The sequence below is a fragment of the Pelodiscus sinensis genome, chromosome 3 (genome assembly GCF_049634645.1).
Source record: "Pelodiscus sinensis isolate JC-2024 chromosome 3, ASM4963464v1, whole genome shotgun sequence".
In the NCBI taxonomy this organism is placed as follows: Eukaryota; Metazoa; Chordata; order Testudines; family Trionychidae; genus Pelodiscus; species Pelodiscus sinensis.
In genome coordinates this window covers 191,033,690-191,052,090 of record NC_134713.1, presented here as the reverse complement: position 1 = coordinate 191,052,090, position 18,401 = coordinate 191,033,690, and the positions used below count along the sequence as shown (strand labels likewise).

At 43.4% G+C, this 18,401-nt stretch overlaps 1 protein-coding gene across 8 annotated transcripts in view; it reads left to right on the top strand.

The window, feature by feature from the left end:
• The window catches only part of PLCB1 (phospholipase C beta 1), a 771,739-nt gene that overhangs the window by 564,182 nt on the left and 189,156 nt on the right, over positions 1-18,401 (top strand). For all 8 annotated transcript variants that reach the window (XM_075925687.1, XM_075925686.1, XM_075925693.1 and 5 more), the window contains 3 exons: positions 3,905-3,958; positions 8,170-8,389; positions 14,484-14,661. In XM_075925687.1, coding sequence (XP_075781802.1) covers positions 3,905-3,958; positions 8,170-8,389; positions 14,484-14,661 — 452 coding nt within the window. The remainder of the gene's footprint in view (positions 1-3,904; positions 3,959-8,169; positions 8,390-14,483; positions 14,662-18,401) is intronic.

Sequence of the window (18,401 nt, the reverse complement as noted above, 5' to 3'; positions counted from 1 at the left end):
TTGCTCACACAACAGACAATGTAAACAGGATAGAGTGTGTATTTTAATGAACAAGGGGGCACAGCTGCAAGCACAGTCATTTTTCTTGAGTTTTGAAATTAGCGGTTTATTTTGCACGTGTAATTGTGCAACTGAGCAATCCATTACAGGCAAGCTCCTTTGCACAATAGTTTTTAGGTCTATGTCTGCTAGGCCCTTAACTTGCTTTTACAAAAATATTTCCCTCCATTTGCGCGTGCATTTACATCTTGAAATTCATTCTTTGAAAAGGAAGGTCTATATACTTGTATTGATGAATATATTTTAATAAGAATTCTAAAATGGCATTATTTCCAAATCGGTTATTGATCATTCATCATAAGCCCGACCCAACTTAAACAGCCTTCAGAGGAGTTGTATGAGATCCTTTTAAAACAATTTTGAACTGTCACTTAAAGTAGCAGTGTTGTACTAACCATGAGCCAAATCCTATTGACTTTATTCTCATGATTGGTCCCACTCCATTCAGTTGCATCCTTCTCTTGAGAAAAGTGAGGTGGTTAGGGTGTTTTATTTTGTGTTGTGGTGTTTGGTGTTGATACCAGCATCACCTATGTAAACCATAAGGCTATCTTGCCCGTATTATATTCACAGCCTTGTTTTCATTATATTCCACCTTTATTATATTGTGCAGTAATGCAAGGAACCTACAGGCTTATACCATAGAAGACATTAGCTTCAGCACTTAGCATAAAATTTGAGGCCTATACACTTCCACACAGATAAATGGCCCAAAACTAACCCTACATTTTAGTGAACTGAGAATAGAGTGTGTGAGGGAATATTTTGTCAGAATTTGCCATCACTACAGAATCATGAGATTCCATAGACTTATGACCGCAAGAGTGCCAAGGCAACAAACTGATATATATGGTAATAAATTGAGATAATTAGTATACTACTCTAGGATAAGAGCATCTCAACATTGATAGGGTGAGGAAATAAAAATAATGAAGAGGAAGAAACCCTTACTGAAAATTAGACCTATTGGCCATCAGCATAACATATTGCACAAATTGAGTCCTAGTCTGAGGGCAATAGGAGAGATGAGACCCCAGAACAATGGCCACAGATGATGATGAGGAAAGTAATGGTAATGAGGAAGATAGTGGTTAACATTGCAGTTTGTTCTGCAGGGGGCGGTGTGAGCATATGGATGTGCAGATGTAAATTCTATATTATCTCCATCTACTTTACTGTGTTGGGGTGTTTGTGACTATGCTAAGTGTATTAATAAGCATAGTGACTATTGCAAATACGTGCACAATGCACAGTGCATGTTGCCACTGTGTACATAGGAGCTCCCAATTCTACAATCGTTTAAGTAATACTGGGCCTGATCTTGGGACAAGAACCTGTCAACCCTCAATATGATAACTGGGAAATCATAAGAAATCAATGTAATTAATATATAATCTATGAATTGGGACGTATCTCCATTTTACTGTTCTTCTGCAGTAAAAAGAGTACCTAAAAGATAAATTTCCTGATATTGTTCAGAATTAGAAGATTTACCTGGCATTGCTCAGGTCCATCACTTAAATAAGTTTTGTTTTTCTTCATTTCAATCATTGCTCTGGGGTGGGGCTGGGGTGAGGGGTTCAGTATGAAGGCTGTGCTGGGGAGAGAGGATTACCCCTGTCCTCCCTCACTGCAGCAGCTTGGGGCCAGGTGAGAAGCGCCTCTCCATGGTTGCTGCAGCTGCAGCGGGCACAGCTAGGGGAGTGGTGTGACAGACACACAGACAAACTGATACACAGACAGACAAACAAATTCTAAAATATATAGTAGATAGCTGTCTCTTTCTCCACCCCGGATGCCCAATGGGCTTATAGCTGTCCTGGTTCCCATCTCTGGCCCCTCTCTGCCCCTGGTGTGATTATTCTACTGTATATCTGGTCCTCCTGCCGACTCCTCCCTTTCCATTTTATGAGAATCAATTGCACAACCAAACCCTGACCTTAAGAACATAAGAATGGCCATATTGGGTCAGACCAAAGGTCCATCTAACCCAGTATCCTGTCTGCTGACAGTGGCTAATACCAGATGCCCCAGAGGGAGGGATCACAACAAGTAATCACCATGTAATCCCTCCCCTGTCACCCAACTCCAGAGAAAGAGAGACTAGGGACACCATTCCTACCCATCCTGGCTAATAGCCATTGATGGACCTAACCTCCATGAATCTATCTAGCGCTTTTGAACCCTATTCAAGTTCTAGCCTTCACCGTATCCTCTGGCAAGGAGTTCCACAGGTTGACAATGTGCTGAGTGAAGAAAAACTTCCTTTTGTTTGTTTTAAAACCTGCTTCCTATTAATTTAATTTGGTGACTCCTAGTTCTTATATTGTGGGAATAAGTAAATAACTTTTCCTTATTCACTTTTTCCATACCAGTCATGATTTTATAGATCTCTGTCATATCCCCCCTTAGTCTCCTCTTTTCTAATCTGAAAAGCCCAAGTCTTTTTTAATCTCTCTTCATATGGGACCTGTTCCAAACCCTTGATCATTTTTGTTGCCCTTTTCTGAACCTTTTCCAATGCCAATAAATCTTTTTTGAGATGAGACGACCACAGTATTCAAGATATGGGCATACCATGGTTTTATATAGAGACAATCAAATATTTTCTGTCATTTTCTCTATCCCTTTTTTAGTGACTCCGAACATTCTGTTTGTTTTTTTCACTGCCACTGCACGCTGAGTGTATGTTTTCACATGGCCGGCCCACAACATTTTAGCACCTGAGGCGGGGAGCTCACATTGATGCCCCCATGCCCTGTCACTTGGGCTAAAACTTTGAAAGGTCTCAATTCTGCCTTCTTCCTGTTCTACTCCTCTCATGGTACTGATCTGCTACCTACATAACATCAGCAGCAGACACAATTTTCTACACTCAGTTTGCCTCATGGTACGACCAGCCCTGTGTTTTCAGAGAACTGTCCACAATGACTCCAAGTTCTCTTTCTTGAGTAGTTGTAGCCAAATTAGTCCCTATCATATTGTATGTATAGTTGGGATTATTTTTTCAAATGTGCATTACTTTACATTTATCAACATTAAATTTCATTTGCTATTTTGTTGCCCAATCACTTAGTTTAATTATAGGAATCCTGTGGGGGCGAGGGGATCCAATGCAGAGAGGGTACCAGTATTATTACCACCATGTCATGCAAATGTGCTCTGAGCATACATAGATAACTTAAAGCCAGTGCCTTGCATACGCTAGAGCTTTTCATATTGCTTATACTGTTAGAGATACACCAGTGATAGTGTAGCTACCAGTCCAATATAGAGCCCAGTTCTAAAGACCTTGTTTTTAGTTATGATGAGAGAAGTTACAAACGAAATGTGGTGTCCTAGCTTTTACCATTTGGGAAGCGTTCTTGAACCAATGCACTTACAGACAGACAGACAGACACACATTTCTAAAATATACAGTAAGGGTATGTCTAGACTCACTTTCGAAAGAGGATATGCAAATTCCACGGGAATTTGCATATCTTCTTCCAATCATATTTTCGAAAGAGGATTTTTTTGAAAATGAAAGTAGTCTGGACATGTTTTTTCAGAAAAAAAACCCTTTGTTGAAAAACCGCATAAACTTTTGAAAAGGGTTTTTTTTTCCGAAAAAACCGTGTCCAGACTACTTTCATTTTCCAAAGATCCTCTTTCGAAAATGTGATCAGAAGAATCTCCTCTTTCAAAAAATCTTTGTAGTTTAGATGTGCCCTAAGATGTTTACACTACTGTATATCCTATGACAACTGCAATAATGATATACAATATATATAAATTTTCAAAGGACATCACATATGGCTTCTGTTTAAAAAGAATTGAACTCAATAGTATCTTTTATCTCCAGGTTCTGTGAAAGCTCCTGCCAAAACAGAGGATCTTATTCAGAGTGTCCTAACAGGTAATAAATATAACAGTGTTATGAAATAGCATACGCTGAATGAATTTTACAGTTTGGTCCAGATAAATGTACATTTGGTGAAATAGGCCACCCGGTTTAGACTTTTCATTATCTGATTACTACTGAAAGAACTTTGTGACAAATGCACATGCCAGGACTTGTTCCCTTAGGACATAGTCCTGTGCTTTTGAAGTCAATGGGAGGGGGGTTGTCATTGTCTGCAATGAGATAAGCACTGACTTGCTGTAGGGAGGTTTTTTTTAATATCTCCCTTTATTGCACTACCTTGTGTGTCAGTAATGGTTGGAATCTTGTGGGGGAAGAGGGGATGTCCAATGCAGAGACAATACCAGTATTATTACCACCATCTCACGCAAACATGCTCTGAGCATACTTAGATGACTTAAAGCCAGTGCCTTGCATATGCTAGAGCTCTTAATGTTGCTTACACTGTTATGCTGTGTCTACATTGCCATCCCTTTCCGGAAAAGGGATGCTAATGAGACACATCGCAATTGCAAATCCGCGGGGGATTTAAATATCCCCCGCGGCATTTGCATTTACATGGCTGTTGCTTTTTTCCGGCTTGGGGATAAGCCGGAGAAGCCCGCGGATTTGCAATTGCCAATGTAGACACAGCCTTAGGGTATGTTTACACTACCACCCTAGTTCGAACTAGGGTGGTTAACGTAGTCATTCGAAGTTGCAAATGAAACCGGGCGCCGCCATTTTTAAATCCCCGTTAATTAGAAAGCCTAATTCGAACTACCCACTCCATGCTGCGTGTAGCTGCGGGCACGGAGCCCGCACTAACGGGGATTTAAAAATGGTGGCGCCCGGCAAGATGCAAATGAAGCCCGGGATATTTAAATCCCGGGCTTCATTTGCAACTTCGAATGACTACATTAACCACCCTAGTTCGAACTAGGGTGGTAGTGTAGACATATCCTTAGAGATACACCATGATAATGTAGCTACCAGTCCAATATAGGGCCCAGTCCTGAACTCAATGGGGTAACTCTTAGCAATGAGATATGCAGCTTGTATTTCATCATACCTAGTTGAATGTCACTCTGGCTTAGCTTCTTGATGGCATCGTGTCCACTCGCCCCTTCGAAGGCTGAGAAGCCCTTTCGTTGAACTTCGCTGAAGAATACATCGATTCTCCTATGAGGTGTATTTTCAGTTTGGTACATGAAGCTTTCTCTTTGTAACCCTCATGAGTGTTCAACTGAAAAATAGTAGTAACTTGTCAAAGTGTTGCACAGCCTTGTGTACTGATATCAAAATGTGTTCCTACACTGTGAACCAAAGTGCTATCTAGAGAAGGGAGTGGGAAAGGAAGGAGTTACGGTGTTTCCTCATGGACTAAATCGGCATGTACGACAGAACTGCATCTGAGGCAATCTTTGAATTTCACTTAAATACAGCGACTTGCACTGTTTAAAATTTCAGAACTGGAGGCCCATCCAGAGCTTTGGCGTCTTTTCTGTAAGAATTGTTATGAGATAACATCTCCTATATCCTCTTGCTAATCTCCATTTCCCAAAGAAAATGTGTAACCCAGTGGTTCGAACGTTTTTGAGCATATGGACCCCTTTTCAATCTATTAACATTTCATGGACACCCCCTCCTGGGGAGAGAAAAAAAAAGAAAAGGAAGAGAAAAGTAAGGAAAGAAAAAGAAATGGAAAAGAAAAGGAAAAGAAAAAAAAAGTAAGGATTGGGCACATCGTGGTGGGCCTGATCCCTATTTTTAAACTTTCCACAGACTCCCTGCAATACTGTCACGGACCACCAGGGGGCCACGGACCACAGGTTTGAAACCACTGGTGTAGTGTGAGTTACTGGGTCTCCCATTCTTCAGAGAAAATGAGCTATTACAGCCCACAGCTACAGTGCTTTATTCAGGCTACCACAGCTTATGTTTTTTTAGCTCTAGAGGTGCCCGGTTCAATCCCTGGTGTTTCACCTAACATGGCAATAATTATACACGTACAAACTGAACATAGGACAAACACAACATAGGATAAAAACAACAAGAACACGGCTACCTCTCTGAGATATTTTACAACCTAGGATGGAACTCTCCAATCTGAACACGTTAGCATGACCCAATGTAGTTTAGACTAAATCAGACTATGAGCAATGTCAAATATAACCAAATTCGGCCAGGTTTTGGATACAAGAAGTATGTAGATTTATGACACTTTGTTTTCAGTATCTCTTCATTCGATCTAGTTTAGATAATGTTTCCTTACTGAGTAGACAGTTAGAATAAAAATAAATCTGTCTTTGTGTTTTGTAATACAACAAATGCTTGATAATAAGTTGCTGAGACATCAACCACAGCAGATACTTTTGAGAAACTTGGGCAAACCTCGTCAAACTGGGAGGACCTTTTTAAGGGAAAATGAGCCGATGGAAATGTAACGGAAACAAGAATAAAAGTCTGTTTGCATAATATTTTTAAAATTGGGACGGCCACATTACTCCTGGAAGTGTTCCGCAGAATCCCTCAGATACACACTTCCCGCAGCTCCCCTTGGCTGCAAAGGACAAAATGGAGCCAATGGGGGCCACAAGGCTCCGTGGCCACTGCGCTGGTAAATAAACAAACCAGGGCGGCCAGTTAAAGTGTTTCTGAGAGGGATTCCGTGGAACACTTTTAGAAACACCGCTCTAGCCCTGGAGCAGGCAAACTACAACCTGAGCAGGATCCAGCCTTCCAAATCTCTGGATCCAGCCCGCCACCATTCTGCGGGTTACATGGAGCAGTGGTGCAGGAGGGCGAGTAGAAGGTGGAGGTGGGGCGGAGCGGGGGATGGAGTGCCAGAGGCAGGCTCTGGCTGGGCGGCACTTACCTAGGTGGCTCTGGCTAGCAGCCCAGAAGGATCCTCAGGCAGGCTGCCTGCCTTTCACACCCCCGCATGCCACTCCAGGAGGCCAGCTGCAGGGGGCCATGTCCTCTGCATGCCATGAGCTCCCAGGCGGGTGGGGCGTGGCTTTGCGCTGCACTGGCCACTGGGAGCTGCAAGATTGTGCTGGGTGTGGGAGGCAGTGCTCATCGCCCCCCCTCCCCCAGGGGTTCATGGTGCACAGAGAGCACAATGCCCCTGAAGTGGCCACTTTGAACAGCATGCAAGGGTGTGAAAGGCAGGGAGCCTGCCTGAGGATCCTTCTGGGCTGCTGGCAGGAGCCGCCTAGGTAAGTGTTGCCCAGCCAGAGCCTGCCACTGGCACTCCATCCCCCCCTCTACTCTGTACTCGCCCTTCCGCACCACTGCTCCATGTAACTCCAACCCTCTGCACCCTCACTCCTGCACCCATACCTCCTCCCAGACCCTGCACCCCAATCCCTTGCTCCAAGTCACAACCCCTTTCCAGACCATGCACCCCTCCTCTACTCCTCCTCCTAGTCAGAATCCTCTCCTGCACCCATATCCTTCTCAGTTCCTGCACCCCCTCTGGCATGCCAGTCCCCTGCCCCAGGTCAATATCCCCTCCTTCACCCAAACTGCCTCCTAGACCCTGCACTCCAATCCTCTCCCCAAGCTCCCTTCTGCACCCACTTCCATCCCAGGCCCCGCATCTCCTCCATTAATGTCATAGAAGTGTGCAACCCTTTAACTCTTACCGAATTCTTGGAGCGGCCCCCCATCAAACATTATTGCCGACCCTGCTATAGCTGGACTGGTCTGGTGTTCATACAGCGTCCTAATGTCTGTGCCTGGACAGTGGCAGCTTATGTAGAGACATTCTGAGGCAACTCTTCTAAACCCAGAAGGAGTTACATCTAGTCCTCTTCTATCAGAGGGATATTTGTCCCCAATGATAGGTTTCTGGTGGTCTGGGAAATCACAGGAGAGAACAGTGGATAGGTTTGTCTTGGGCTGGTGGGATTCCTCTGCATCTGAAAGGGATCTGGGGAAAGATAAAACAATGTATTTGTGTTGCTTAATGGACTGACTCTGAACTTATCACTTAACTCATAGACTTTGTTTAATTGGTTACAATGACCGTGATGTTGGTTTGTTTCCAGATAAAGTTGGTTGTTATCATTGAAAGCCTCTAATTTATCTCAAGCCAATAAAAATTGTTGATCAGTAGTAAACCATTGGTTTCATTCCCTGTTTACCAGAATTGGAATGTCCTGCTAACGTACAATTTCGGTCGCCGAAAAACAAAGCCGTTTCTATGATTATTCTTGCAGAAGTGGAAGCCCAAACCATTGAGGAACTAAAACAGCAGAAGTCCTTCGTTAAGCTGCAGAAGAAGCACTACAAAGAAATGAAGGACCTTGTCAAGAGACATCACAAGAAAACCACCGATCTGATTAAAGAGCACACTGCAAAGTACAATGAAATCCAGAATGACTACCTGCGACGTAGAGCAGTCTTAGAAAAGAGCACCAAACGGGATAGTAAGAAAAGGTATGTGGAATAGAGCTTCCTCTCCTTTAACACAAACCTTAGGTGTCCATTTACTCTTCATTAGGAACCTAACAAGTAGGTGGAGATAGCCCACATAAAAACAGAGGCCAGGACATTCATAGACTGAATAAAGGCAGGAATCTTGAAATGAAGGTGCAACCTACCACTATGGACAAAAGCCTCCTTGTGTTGCATTTCTTTTCTACTCACAACCCAATAAAATTGTTCTAACTGACATGGTAGTTTGCTTCCACAGTGTATATCACTTTCACCGTACAAGAGGGGACACACTATTTGTGTATTGAGAAACCCACTTTCATCTTTAGGGCGCTGATGGGTGATTCTCCTGTTCTGATCATCCATTCCTTTGCAAATAACACACTTGACTAGAACTTGAATGGGGAGTTCCCCCATGCCCAGATGAAGAGGCTGCTTACTGGCAGCAGCTAGATACAAGAGTAGACCAGAGACCAACTCAGAGTCACAGTTGAATCCCCGATCCTTGCTGCAGGCAGGCAGTAATGTGGATGAACTCTTTGCTGACACAGGGAACTTGCCTTTCCTAGCAAGCACTGCTGCACTGGCTGATGTGCTTTGAAAGTGCCGTATGCCTCCCTGCTTTGCCCCATGGAAACTCTTGCAGCTTCTCCTTTACACTATAAATCATGCATGTAGCCCACAGGGGGGCGATAAGAAACCATGTTATGCTCCTTTACCCCCATGCACAGGCAAATAAGACAGGCCATAGTCTGGCTCCAAATGAGCTAACAATTGGCCTTAGATTGTTAGTGTGAACACTAAAGGTGGGCTATTCCTAACCTATGGTGCCTCCAAAAGGGAATCCCTGGAAAGAGTTGTTAAAACAATGCAAAGACTTAGACCTATGCCTTGACTTTTGCACCTTGTAGTTTTGTTGACTAACAGCTAAAAGTAACTGAATACTTTTCAAAAGATGGACCCCCTAGACCACTTGGTGACTCCATCAAGTGTTTTGATTGATTTACTGTAAGTAGATCTAGGAAAGATGTTACAGCCCCTTCCCTTAATGCAGTCCTTGCTGTGCTCTTTCTACTTCTCAATCCTCCATTGCCCTATCTATTTTTTGTGTGAACGTGATTTTTTTTAAGTTGGTTTAGAAAATAAAGGGATATGAGCATTGCACCAAATCTTTCTAATATTCTTATTGTATGCATGTAGCAATGAATTATATCTATCAATAAAGACCCTCAAAAACAGCTACCATGAACACTTGCACAAATTATACTTACTCATGTTCCTAAGTTTATGCAGGTTTGGATACTAAATAATACCACAATTGAATCTGCTTAATCAGGTCTTCCTTTTGGTAGATTTCTGTTCAGCCCAATATTGCAGCATTTTAATTTCATTACAATTTATTTAAATATAGTAAACATTACAGCATCATTCTGTGACTCATTTGATTAAAATAAGACTCATTATGGTCCTTTTTATTATTTCATAAAATTGACTACCTGCAATTCATTATAGCTTTTAAAATATGAAAGCCATGAATATAAAAAAATCTCTGGAGGGCAAGCAGGGAGAAAAAATAGGAGTAATTTCTGGCCTCTGACTTCCATTATAACACCTCTGATTATAAGTGGTGGAGAATTAGTCCACACAATTGTTCCCAAAGGCCAACTTAGCCATTTATGATTGTCCAATGACAGAATCCTCATTCAGTTTAATAGGAGCTTTGTACTTCTAAAGTAGCCTCCACATATTTAAGTGACTTTGGCTATATTCTGTTTTCAGAACATTCAAAGTTTGAATCTATAAAATTCTTTATCACTGTTTGTTACTCGGTTATTTGAAATCTGCAGTGTTGCCAAATGCCACCATTCAATACAGAAATCTACAGAGAGTGATGTCAAGATTTGTCTTTGGTTTATTCTGTTCAAACTTCAACGGTATAATAAAATCAAGTAAATAATTCATTTACCTTTCAGCGAAGGTCATTTTTGTTCTATTAGGATGTGGCCATATATTTTCCATAGTGCCAGGCAATTAAATGTTTAACTGGTCCTTATTACATAGAGCTGCCAAAATCATTTCAAAGATGAGACCGATCATATAGGAAGACAGAAAGGTTAGGAAGTCTGATGCCCAATTTTAAAAGTCAGGAATATATAGTCAGAGTTATTCAGACTTGCAAGTGCATAGTATCTTAAGCAAAAGACTTCTAATAGGTTAAAAAATCCTAATAAAAACAGACAGTTTATATCATTTTAGATCATTAATGAAGCTTTTTCCCTGAAACTAAAGAATACAAATTACTATTTTGTCAGTAGTCCCTGCATTAGAAAATGACTCAGATATATATAACTTGATCAGAGAGCAATCAGCGTTTTGCAGCTGTGTGTAGAATTGGGCACTAATTCAGTAAAGTTGAAGTCTGTGGGGTTGACTCGCATATTGAAATTGACACAGATGATCTCTGCTGCATTGGTGTCCTAGTGGTGTAAGAAATTAAGTTTGTTTGTTTGTTTGTTTGTTTGTTTGTTTGTTTGTTTGTTTGTTTTTTCAAAACAAAACTGGTCATTCAAATATCTTAAGATCTTAGTATATGTAGCTGAGCTTTAGGAGAAAGCCATATTTTTTCAACAACACAAGTGAAGTATCCTGAAAATATACAAACTAATCATATTAGTTGCTCAGATTAATTAGCATGGCTACCCTATTCTATGCTACAACTCTGTAGTTAGATTGGAAGCCTCTCCTTTCGTAGTGGTACTGCTAGTGCTGCCCTTGGAAAAGTGTGATGAAAATGTGCATATGGAGTAAGTGCTGCCATATCTATGCAATATGTAGTTCAAAAACCCTGAATATAGTGCAAGTTGCATTGTTGAGACAGGCACTGACATTTTCAAAAGAATTTCATCTTTTAAGGGTCCAGATTTAGACACCTTTGGCCAGATTTCCAAAGGTTCTTAGGCATCTGAAGATGTATATAGGGACCTAGTGGGATTTTCAACTGTGTCTTAGCAAGTTAATTCATAAGATGGAGGCTATCTACTTCTATAGGTATCTAAATACCTTAAGGTGCTACATATGTCTGAAAATCTAGCACCTAGAGCCTGATTTGCAAAAGTGCTGATATCTGATCTTTAGCTTCTCTGAAAATTAATCACAAGGGATTCTGAATACTTTGGACTTAATGCTTAGTAGGCAATGGCATTGCTCAAATTGATTTTAGGAATCACCCTACTTAAATTTTCCTTACAAAAGTCATTGTTCTTTCAATATAAACTGCCTGAACTAGGAAAACAGAGCTATGCTATTATTTCCTTTCATTTCTTTCGGGAATGTGTGTTGCTCACCTTCCCTATCAATCCTTGAAACTGAAAATTGGGTTACGGGCATTCAGAGACTTAGTATGGAGTGTGTATGCTACACTGGCATTTTGCCTGGAAATTGATTGGGTAACTTCGCTTAAAACACCAGATCTTGCTCTGGCCATGCTAGCAGTACTGTGAGAAGGGCTTTTCTCATGCTGTTTCAGTGTTCATGTACAGTATTCAAATTCATGTCAAAAGTCTCCCCTCTTTGAAACACTTATGTTCGTCCATTAGTCTTTGTCTGCCTGTGCCAAGGAGTTGGAGTTAGGGCTTTCTCCGTAGCAGGCCCTTCACCCCTGAATTCTCTTGCACCACAGATACAGCTGAGTTGGAACATGGCTGTAATCAGGATGCTTTGCAGGAGATGCACACCCCTTTATCTGGATCTTTTGCTGATTCAGTTTTCACTTTCATTTAGAGTAATGGCAAGATCTTCCTAGTCTGTTGGGGTTTTTTGTGGGGTGGGGTGATCATGGTGCTAAGTGGGCAGTGTCTCAGGATTGAAGGATTTAAGGATTTATTCCTGCAAGTAGGAATAAGAGATCCTCCGGAAAAGGGCTTTATTCCGGAGGATCGCGCCAGTCTGGACGCTCTTTTCCGGCTTTTCCCCAAGCCGGAAAAAAAGCGGCGGCCATGTTTATTTAAATCCCGTGGGGGATATTTAAATCCCCCGCGGATTTCCCTATTCCAAAGTTAGGAATTAGCATGCCTCTTCCGAAGGAGGGGCCAGTGTAGACGTAGCCAATGTGATGGGATGGACAAAATCCGACATCCCTGCAGGAGGTCTTTCAGCACCATGGCCAGCAACAGGAGCAGTAGAGAGGCCCTCTGAGCAGAATAGAGTGGCAGCCTCCACTACAGCCAATTAGGGTGCAGAAGGTGGATATAAAAGGAGCTGATAGGCCAGGGCCTGTCAGTTCCTTCCTGGAGCTTGACCCAGGCAGATCTCAGGGCTGACTGGGGAACCCCAGCTCTCTGGACAGCTCCAAGTGGGAGCTGGGGCATCGTACCTGGTTGGAGCCGGGTCCTGTGGCTGAAGGCTAGCCAAGAAGCCAAAGACAACCCTGCAGAACCCTGGACAAGGGGAACTCAACCACAAGGCCCTAGAGAAAGGGCTGGATGCGACAGCATCCTGGGGAAGTGGCCCAGAGATATAACAGCAACTAAGTACTTTGAAACTCAGTAGGTAACTGCTACTTATAGGGTCCCTGGGCTGGGACCCAGAGGAGTGGGTGGGCCTGGGTCCATCCGTCCCCCCACACACACACAAAACCTCCGTACAAATGGCACCTTGAGGGGGGTTAAAGAAGAGGCCTGATCTCTGGCCACTTGTTGGACACTGTCTCGCCTGCAGACAGGCGAGTAGAGACTATAAGACTCTCCTCAGCCACCAAAGGGTGAGTGCCTGAAGGAACTCTTTACACACTGCTATTGCAAAAAGCAGATCTGCCTAGGAGGGGACAAACAATTAAATGTCCACTGTGAAAGAGAAAAGGGGGAGTTTTATTGCTAGTAAAAAAAAATTACTGTTGAGATACAAACTTCTAGCTCCTCAGATGGTGAAAATCCATGTGTTTCCATTAGCTTCAGTGAAGCTACACTAGTTTGTACCAGCTGAGAATCTGACCCAATGTATTCAGCCGTCAGAAAGAAGGACACACTGGCAAGGTAAAGAGCTCTCCACATTCTAATTGATTTTCTGAATTTGACTTTCTGAGTGGCTGATTCATGTGATCCTACAGATTCTTCTCCCTCTTCAGGACTTTATAATTTTATCTGAAGCAAGAACTCCACCCTAGGCTGAACTCTAGCCTTTTGCCACATCACTATAAACTGCCATGTCTGAGGTTTCCTAGGCAACTAGATTAACACCTAGAATAGTGCAGTAAGCACATAGGAATATGGATCAGGGCATATGCTTACAGGTTCAATTCTTTTGTTTAGATTTGTTATTATTTTATCCTACTCCTTTAGCTTTATGCACTATTTATCTCACTCTCACATGCATCATCCACTGCTCCCTTACCAATCCCTTGCCTACCCTTGTGGTGACTTTTAACTTTTAATTTTTTCTTTGCTTCTGTGTAGTACCTTCCTCAGGTACCACAGGACTGTTTCTTTCCAAAAGAGCATAAGCTAGCAGATATAAGGATTTCCTAACTCCTAAACAAACACTGGCCATGCTTTTTATGAATGCAAACCTCATGTTAGGTTGCTAAACCCACATTTAGGCACCTAAACAGGTTTTGAGTTTCAATAAGGCTCAGCACTTAAGAGCTTCCATTATTCTTATTGAGTTATTTTGAAAATCAAGACACTTATTAGCTAGATAAACATGAACTTTTGTATCCAATTAGGTGCCCAATTTGGAAAAATATTGGTGAATATGTTTATGAGTTATTTATGTTGATCCTTATTCTCCATTGCAATGCACCTTGTGCAAATTGAGTTTAAATCCTGACAACCACGGCCACCACCAAAATGCTGTCTATTATACTCTCATATTGCATCCTCCCATGGAAATCAATGGAGAAAACAACCGATTATTTTAAGTGTGTGGTAAATCATATAATTGCACTGGAGAGAATATGCAGGACATAGACACGTATTCATTCTTGATGGGCTACCGATGCTAGTTTAGATAATTATAGAAAGAAAGAAAAAGAAGGAAAAAAGAGGAATTGTACTAACTCTACCTATTGAATGAACAATCAGTATTCTGTGTGTCTGTGCAGATGTGAAACTGGAAGCCCGGATCACAGTTCAACTATTGAACAAGAACTGGCTGCCCTTGATTCAGAAATGACCCAGAAGTTAATAGAACTGAAGGAAAAGCAACAACAGCAGCTTCTCAATCTCCGACAAGAACAGTATTATAGTGAAAAATATCAGAAGCGAGAACATATTAAGCTGGTAGGTATAAGGCTCATGGCTGACACTGTCCTTTGAGGCTCTCTCAAGCATTAGTGGAAGTTCTGCATTGTCATTAATGAAGTCGCATTTTGTCCAGCACGTCACTTTGCGGACTCCATTTGTGAGCTTTAATTAAGCCAGGCCCAAGGTGTGCATTCCGTATTCAATGAAAACAAAATGGGGGCCAAAAAGTAGGATGACCATGCATCCTGTTTTGGCCGGGACAAAGCTGTGTCCCGGCTGTCCCAACTGTTTTGGTAAAAGTGGGCATTTGTCCTTTTTGCCAGCTTGATCTGTTGTCAAGAGATAGAGGGACAAACACCCACTTTTGTCACAAAAGTCAGATGCAGGGGGATGTGCGGGAGGGTGAGTGGCAATGCCCCATGCGATGGCGGGGGAGGTTGGGCTCCAGAAGTGGGGAGGCAGGGCTAAGGTGAGCAGTGATGCCAGCCCCCTTTGAGAAATGTTTGAACTGTTGCTCACCTGAGCCCTGCCTGCCTCCTGCGCAGAGAGGGGGGATGGGCTAGTGGCTCAGGCCAGCCTGGGATGGGAGCAGTGGAGGGAAGAGTGCTCAGGCCAGCCCCACAGAGTGTCCCATTTTCTCCTTGGGAAATATGGTCACCCTACCAAAAATCCAAATGGTAGAGGGTGACTTCCAAGGGAAGTACTGGGGGCAAAAGATCTATCTGGCTTCAAGATTAAACTAGATGGGTTTATGAAGGGGATGGTTTGATGAGATAACATGATCTTGGTAACTAATTGACCATTCATTATCAGTGGTAAATAGGACAATGGAGGGATGATAGGAGTCACTATAGAGAACTTTCTGGGTGTCTGGCTGGTGAGTCTTGCCCACATACTCAGGGTTTAGCTGATCGCCATATTTGGGGTCAGGAAGGAATTTTCCTCCAGGGTAGATTGGCAGAGGCCCTGGAGGTTTTTCGTCTTCCTCTGTAGCATGGGGTACAGATCACAGCTGGAGGATTCTCTGCATCTTGGGGTCTTCAAACTATTTGAAGGCTTCAATATCTGAGATATAGGTGAGAGGATTATTCTAGGAGGGGGTGGGTGAGATCCTGTGGCCTGCATTGTGCAGGGGGTCAGACTAGAGGATCATAATGGTCCCTTCTGACCTTAAAGTCTATGAGTCTATGAGACTTTGGGTATCAAACACCACATGTAAGACTCACTCTTACTTGCTTGGGCTACCAACATCACAGGCAGGTGGGAGAGAGAGTAGACTCCAGGAGACCTCTCCTACCCAGAAATGGGTGAGGCCAAATTCTGCCCCACCTTCCCAACCGCAACTCGCCAGCCACCAGAGCTGAATGAGCCCTGAAGGAAATGTAAACCTGCTGCTTCCACTGTGGAGCAAAGGTGCCATCAGGGATGGAATTGTGAGTCATAATTTGGTCTGTTCCAGTTGTGCACCGAGGCTTGCTTGGGGCAGATGGTAACAGTGGTGGGCAACCTACAGCCCTCAAGCCACATGTGACCCATCAGGGTTCTATGTGTGGCCCACAAAACATTTTGTTTACTGTTGCCCACATGCAGGGTTGCCGGATACCTCTGGTTTCCATCCACATTGTTTTTTGCCTACTGGTATTACTAAAGTGACACACACACATGGGCTACGTCTACATTGGCACCCCTTTCCGGAAAAGGGATGCTAATGAGACGAGTCGGAATTGCAAATCCATGGGGGATTTAAATATCCCCCGTGGCATTTGCATTTACATGGCTGCCGCTTTTTTCCGGCTTGGGGATAAGCCGGAGAAAAGCGCCAGTCTAGACGCGATTCTCTGGAAAATAAGCCCTTTTCCGGAGGATTTCTTATTCCTACTTTCTTATTCCTACTTTCTTATTCCACTATAAACTTTCAAGTAGGAATAAGAAATCCTCCAGAAAAGGGCTTATTTTCCGGAGAATCGCGTCTAGACTGGCGCTTTTCTCCGGCTTATCCCCGAGCCGGAAAAAAGCGGCAGCCATGTAACTGCAAATGCCGCGGGGGATATTTAAATCCCCCGCGGATTTGCAATTCCGACTCGTCTCATTAGCATCCCTTTTCCGGAAAGGGGTGCCAATGTAGACGTAGCCATGAAGTGAGGTGCGTGCTGATTGCACACAACATTGTGAGAGCTGTGTGCTCCCTCTGCATCCAATCAAAGCACTGCTACGGTTCATTCGGCGTACTCTGCAAGTGCTTGGTACACAAGCCCAGTGAGCAAAATGATCCTATCGTGGGAGACCATCTTTGTTATGACAATCTTGCTGAGATGAAGGAGGGCTATTCCCACTCCCTAGCCTAGACTGCCCATAGAATATAAACTGACAGTCAAGCCTAATATGTCCCTAATAGGTCAGGGATTTTTACAGAAAATGCCAATACTGAAACTTTTCAGAGAAGTATGAAAGCATAGAAGCTTTTCTATGAAGCTTTTGTCAGGAAGGTTTTCTAAGGGCCAGGCTGGAATTTAGAGAGAGACCCGTCAGGTCAGAATAGGTTGGTGACTAGGAAATTCTGCCTTGATTCAGAGCAATGACTTGAACTAGGTCCCCCACATGTCACATGAGTATCCAAACCACCAAGTTATTGGCTGTTCGGTGGTAGATGACTGTCTCCTTCCCCTGCCAGAATTTCAAAAGGTGTTGTTTTCATTCTGCTTCCAGAAAAACCTTTTTTTCTTCAGAAATGGAAGTCATGGACAGCAGGTAATATAGGCAAGGGAAGGCATTGCCTTTCCAAAACTGCCTACACCCTCTGCCAGCCGCCCGGGAGGGCTGGAGCCTCAGTGCGGCAGCTCGGCTCCATGGCAACCCAAGAGGGCTGGGGCCACAGTGCAGTAGTTCTGTTCCCCAGCAGCCCAGGAGGGCTGGAGCCATGGCATGGTAGCCTGGCTCCCCAGCCACCTGGGAGGGCTGGGCCATGGCACAGCTGCCCCAGGTGTTCTAGCCATGTGGAAAATGTGGGGCCATGCCACTCGCTCGGGTTGGGGGTTGTAACCTGGGGTGGAAGCTGGCCTTTACTCCACAGGGGGAGGAGATCTCAGGAGGGGCAGAGTATCAGATGGAAGGGGTGGGGCCTCAGACTTGCCTTCCCCAGCTTCAGCCTTCACCCACCACCCATGATGGAAGTGTTGTTTTCTGGCCATCCCCACCCATATATATGCTGACGTTATCAAAGGGAATATAATCTATTCCAGAGTTCTGAGTTTTCTCATAATGTGATGTTTTGAGGGACTCAAAGAAGGGTTGATCCGTTTGATGTTATTAAGAGTGTGGACTATATCATGTATTTCTTTCTGTACGTCTTGCAACTTTGTATTTTTAACGATGTTATTTGGCAACTAACACCACTTTTTGGTAGTGGGTAGTATGGCATCTGGTAGTGTAAGGATATTTTAGAAGGATATGCAGATAGTCCCCGACTTACGAACGAGTTACGTACCAAACACTTGGTCGTAACTCGATCTGTTCGTAAGTCGGACTCCATTCATTTAAATGTGACTGCGCTGTTCATAAGCGCGGATCGCGCATTCATAACTCGGGGACCCACTGTAATGAGCTTAATGGGTGGTTGGTCATAAGTACAAACAGTCGAAGGCAATGCGTTTGTAACTCGGGAACCACCTGTACCTTGAATAGGAAATGGGATTTTGCTATTTTGATCTTTGTGTGTATGTTAGGAGTCCATGTAAAGGTTGGATGGGAGCGTAAATCAGTGAACGATGAAAGATAAT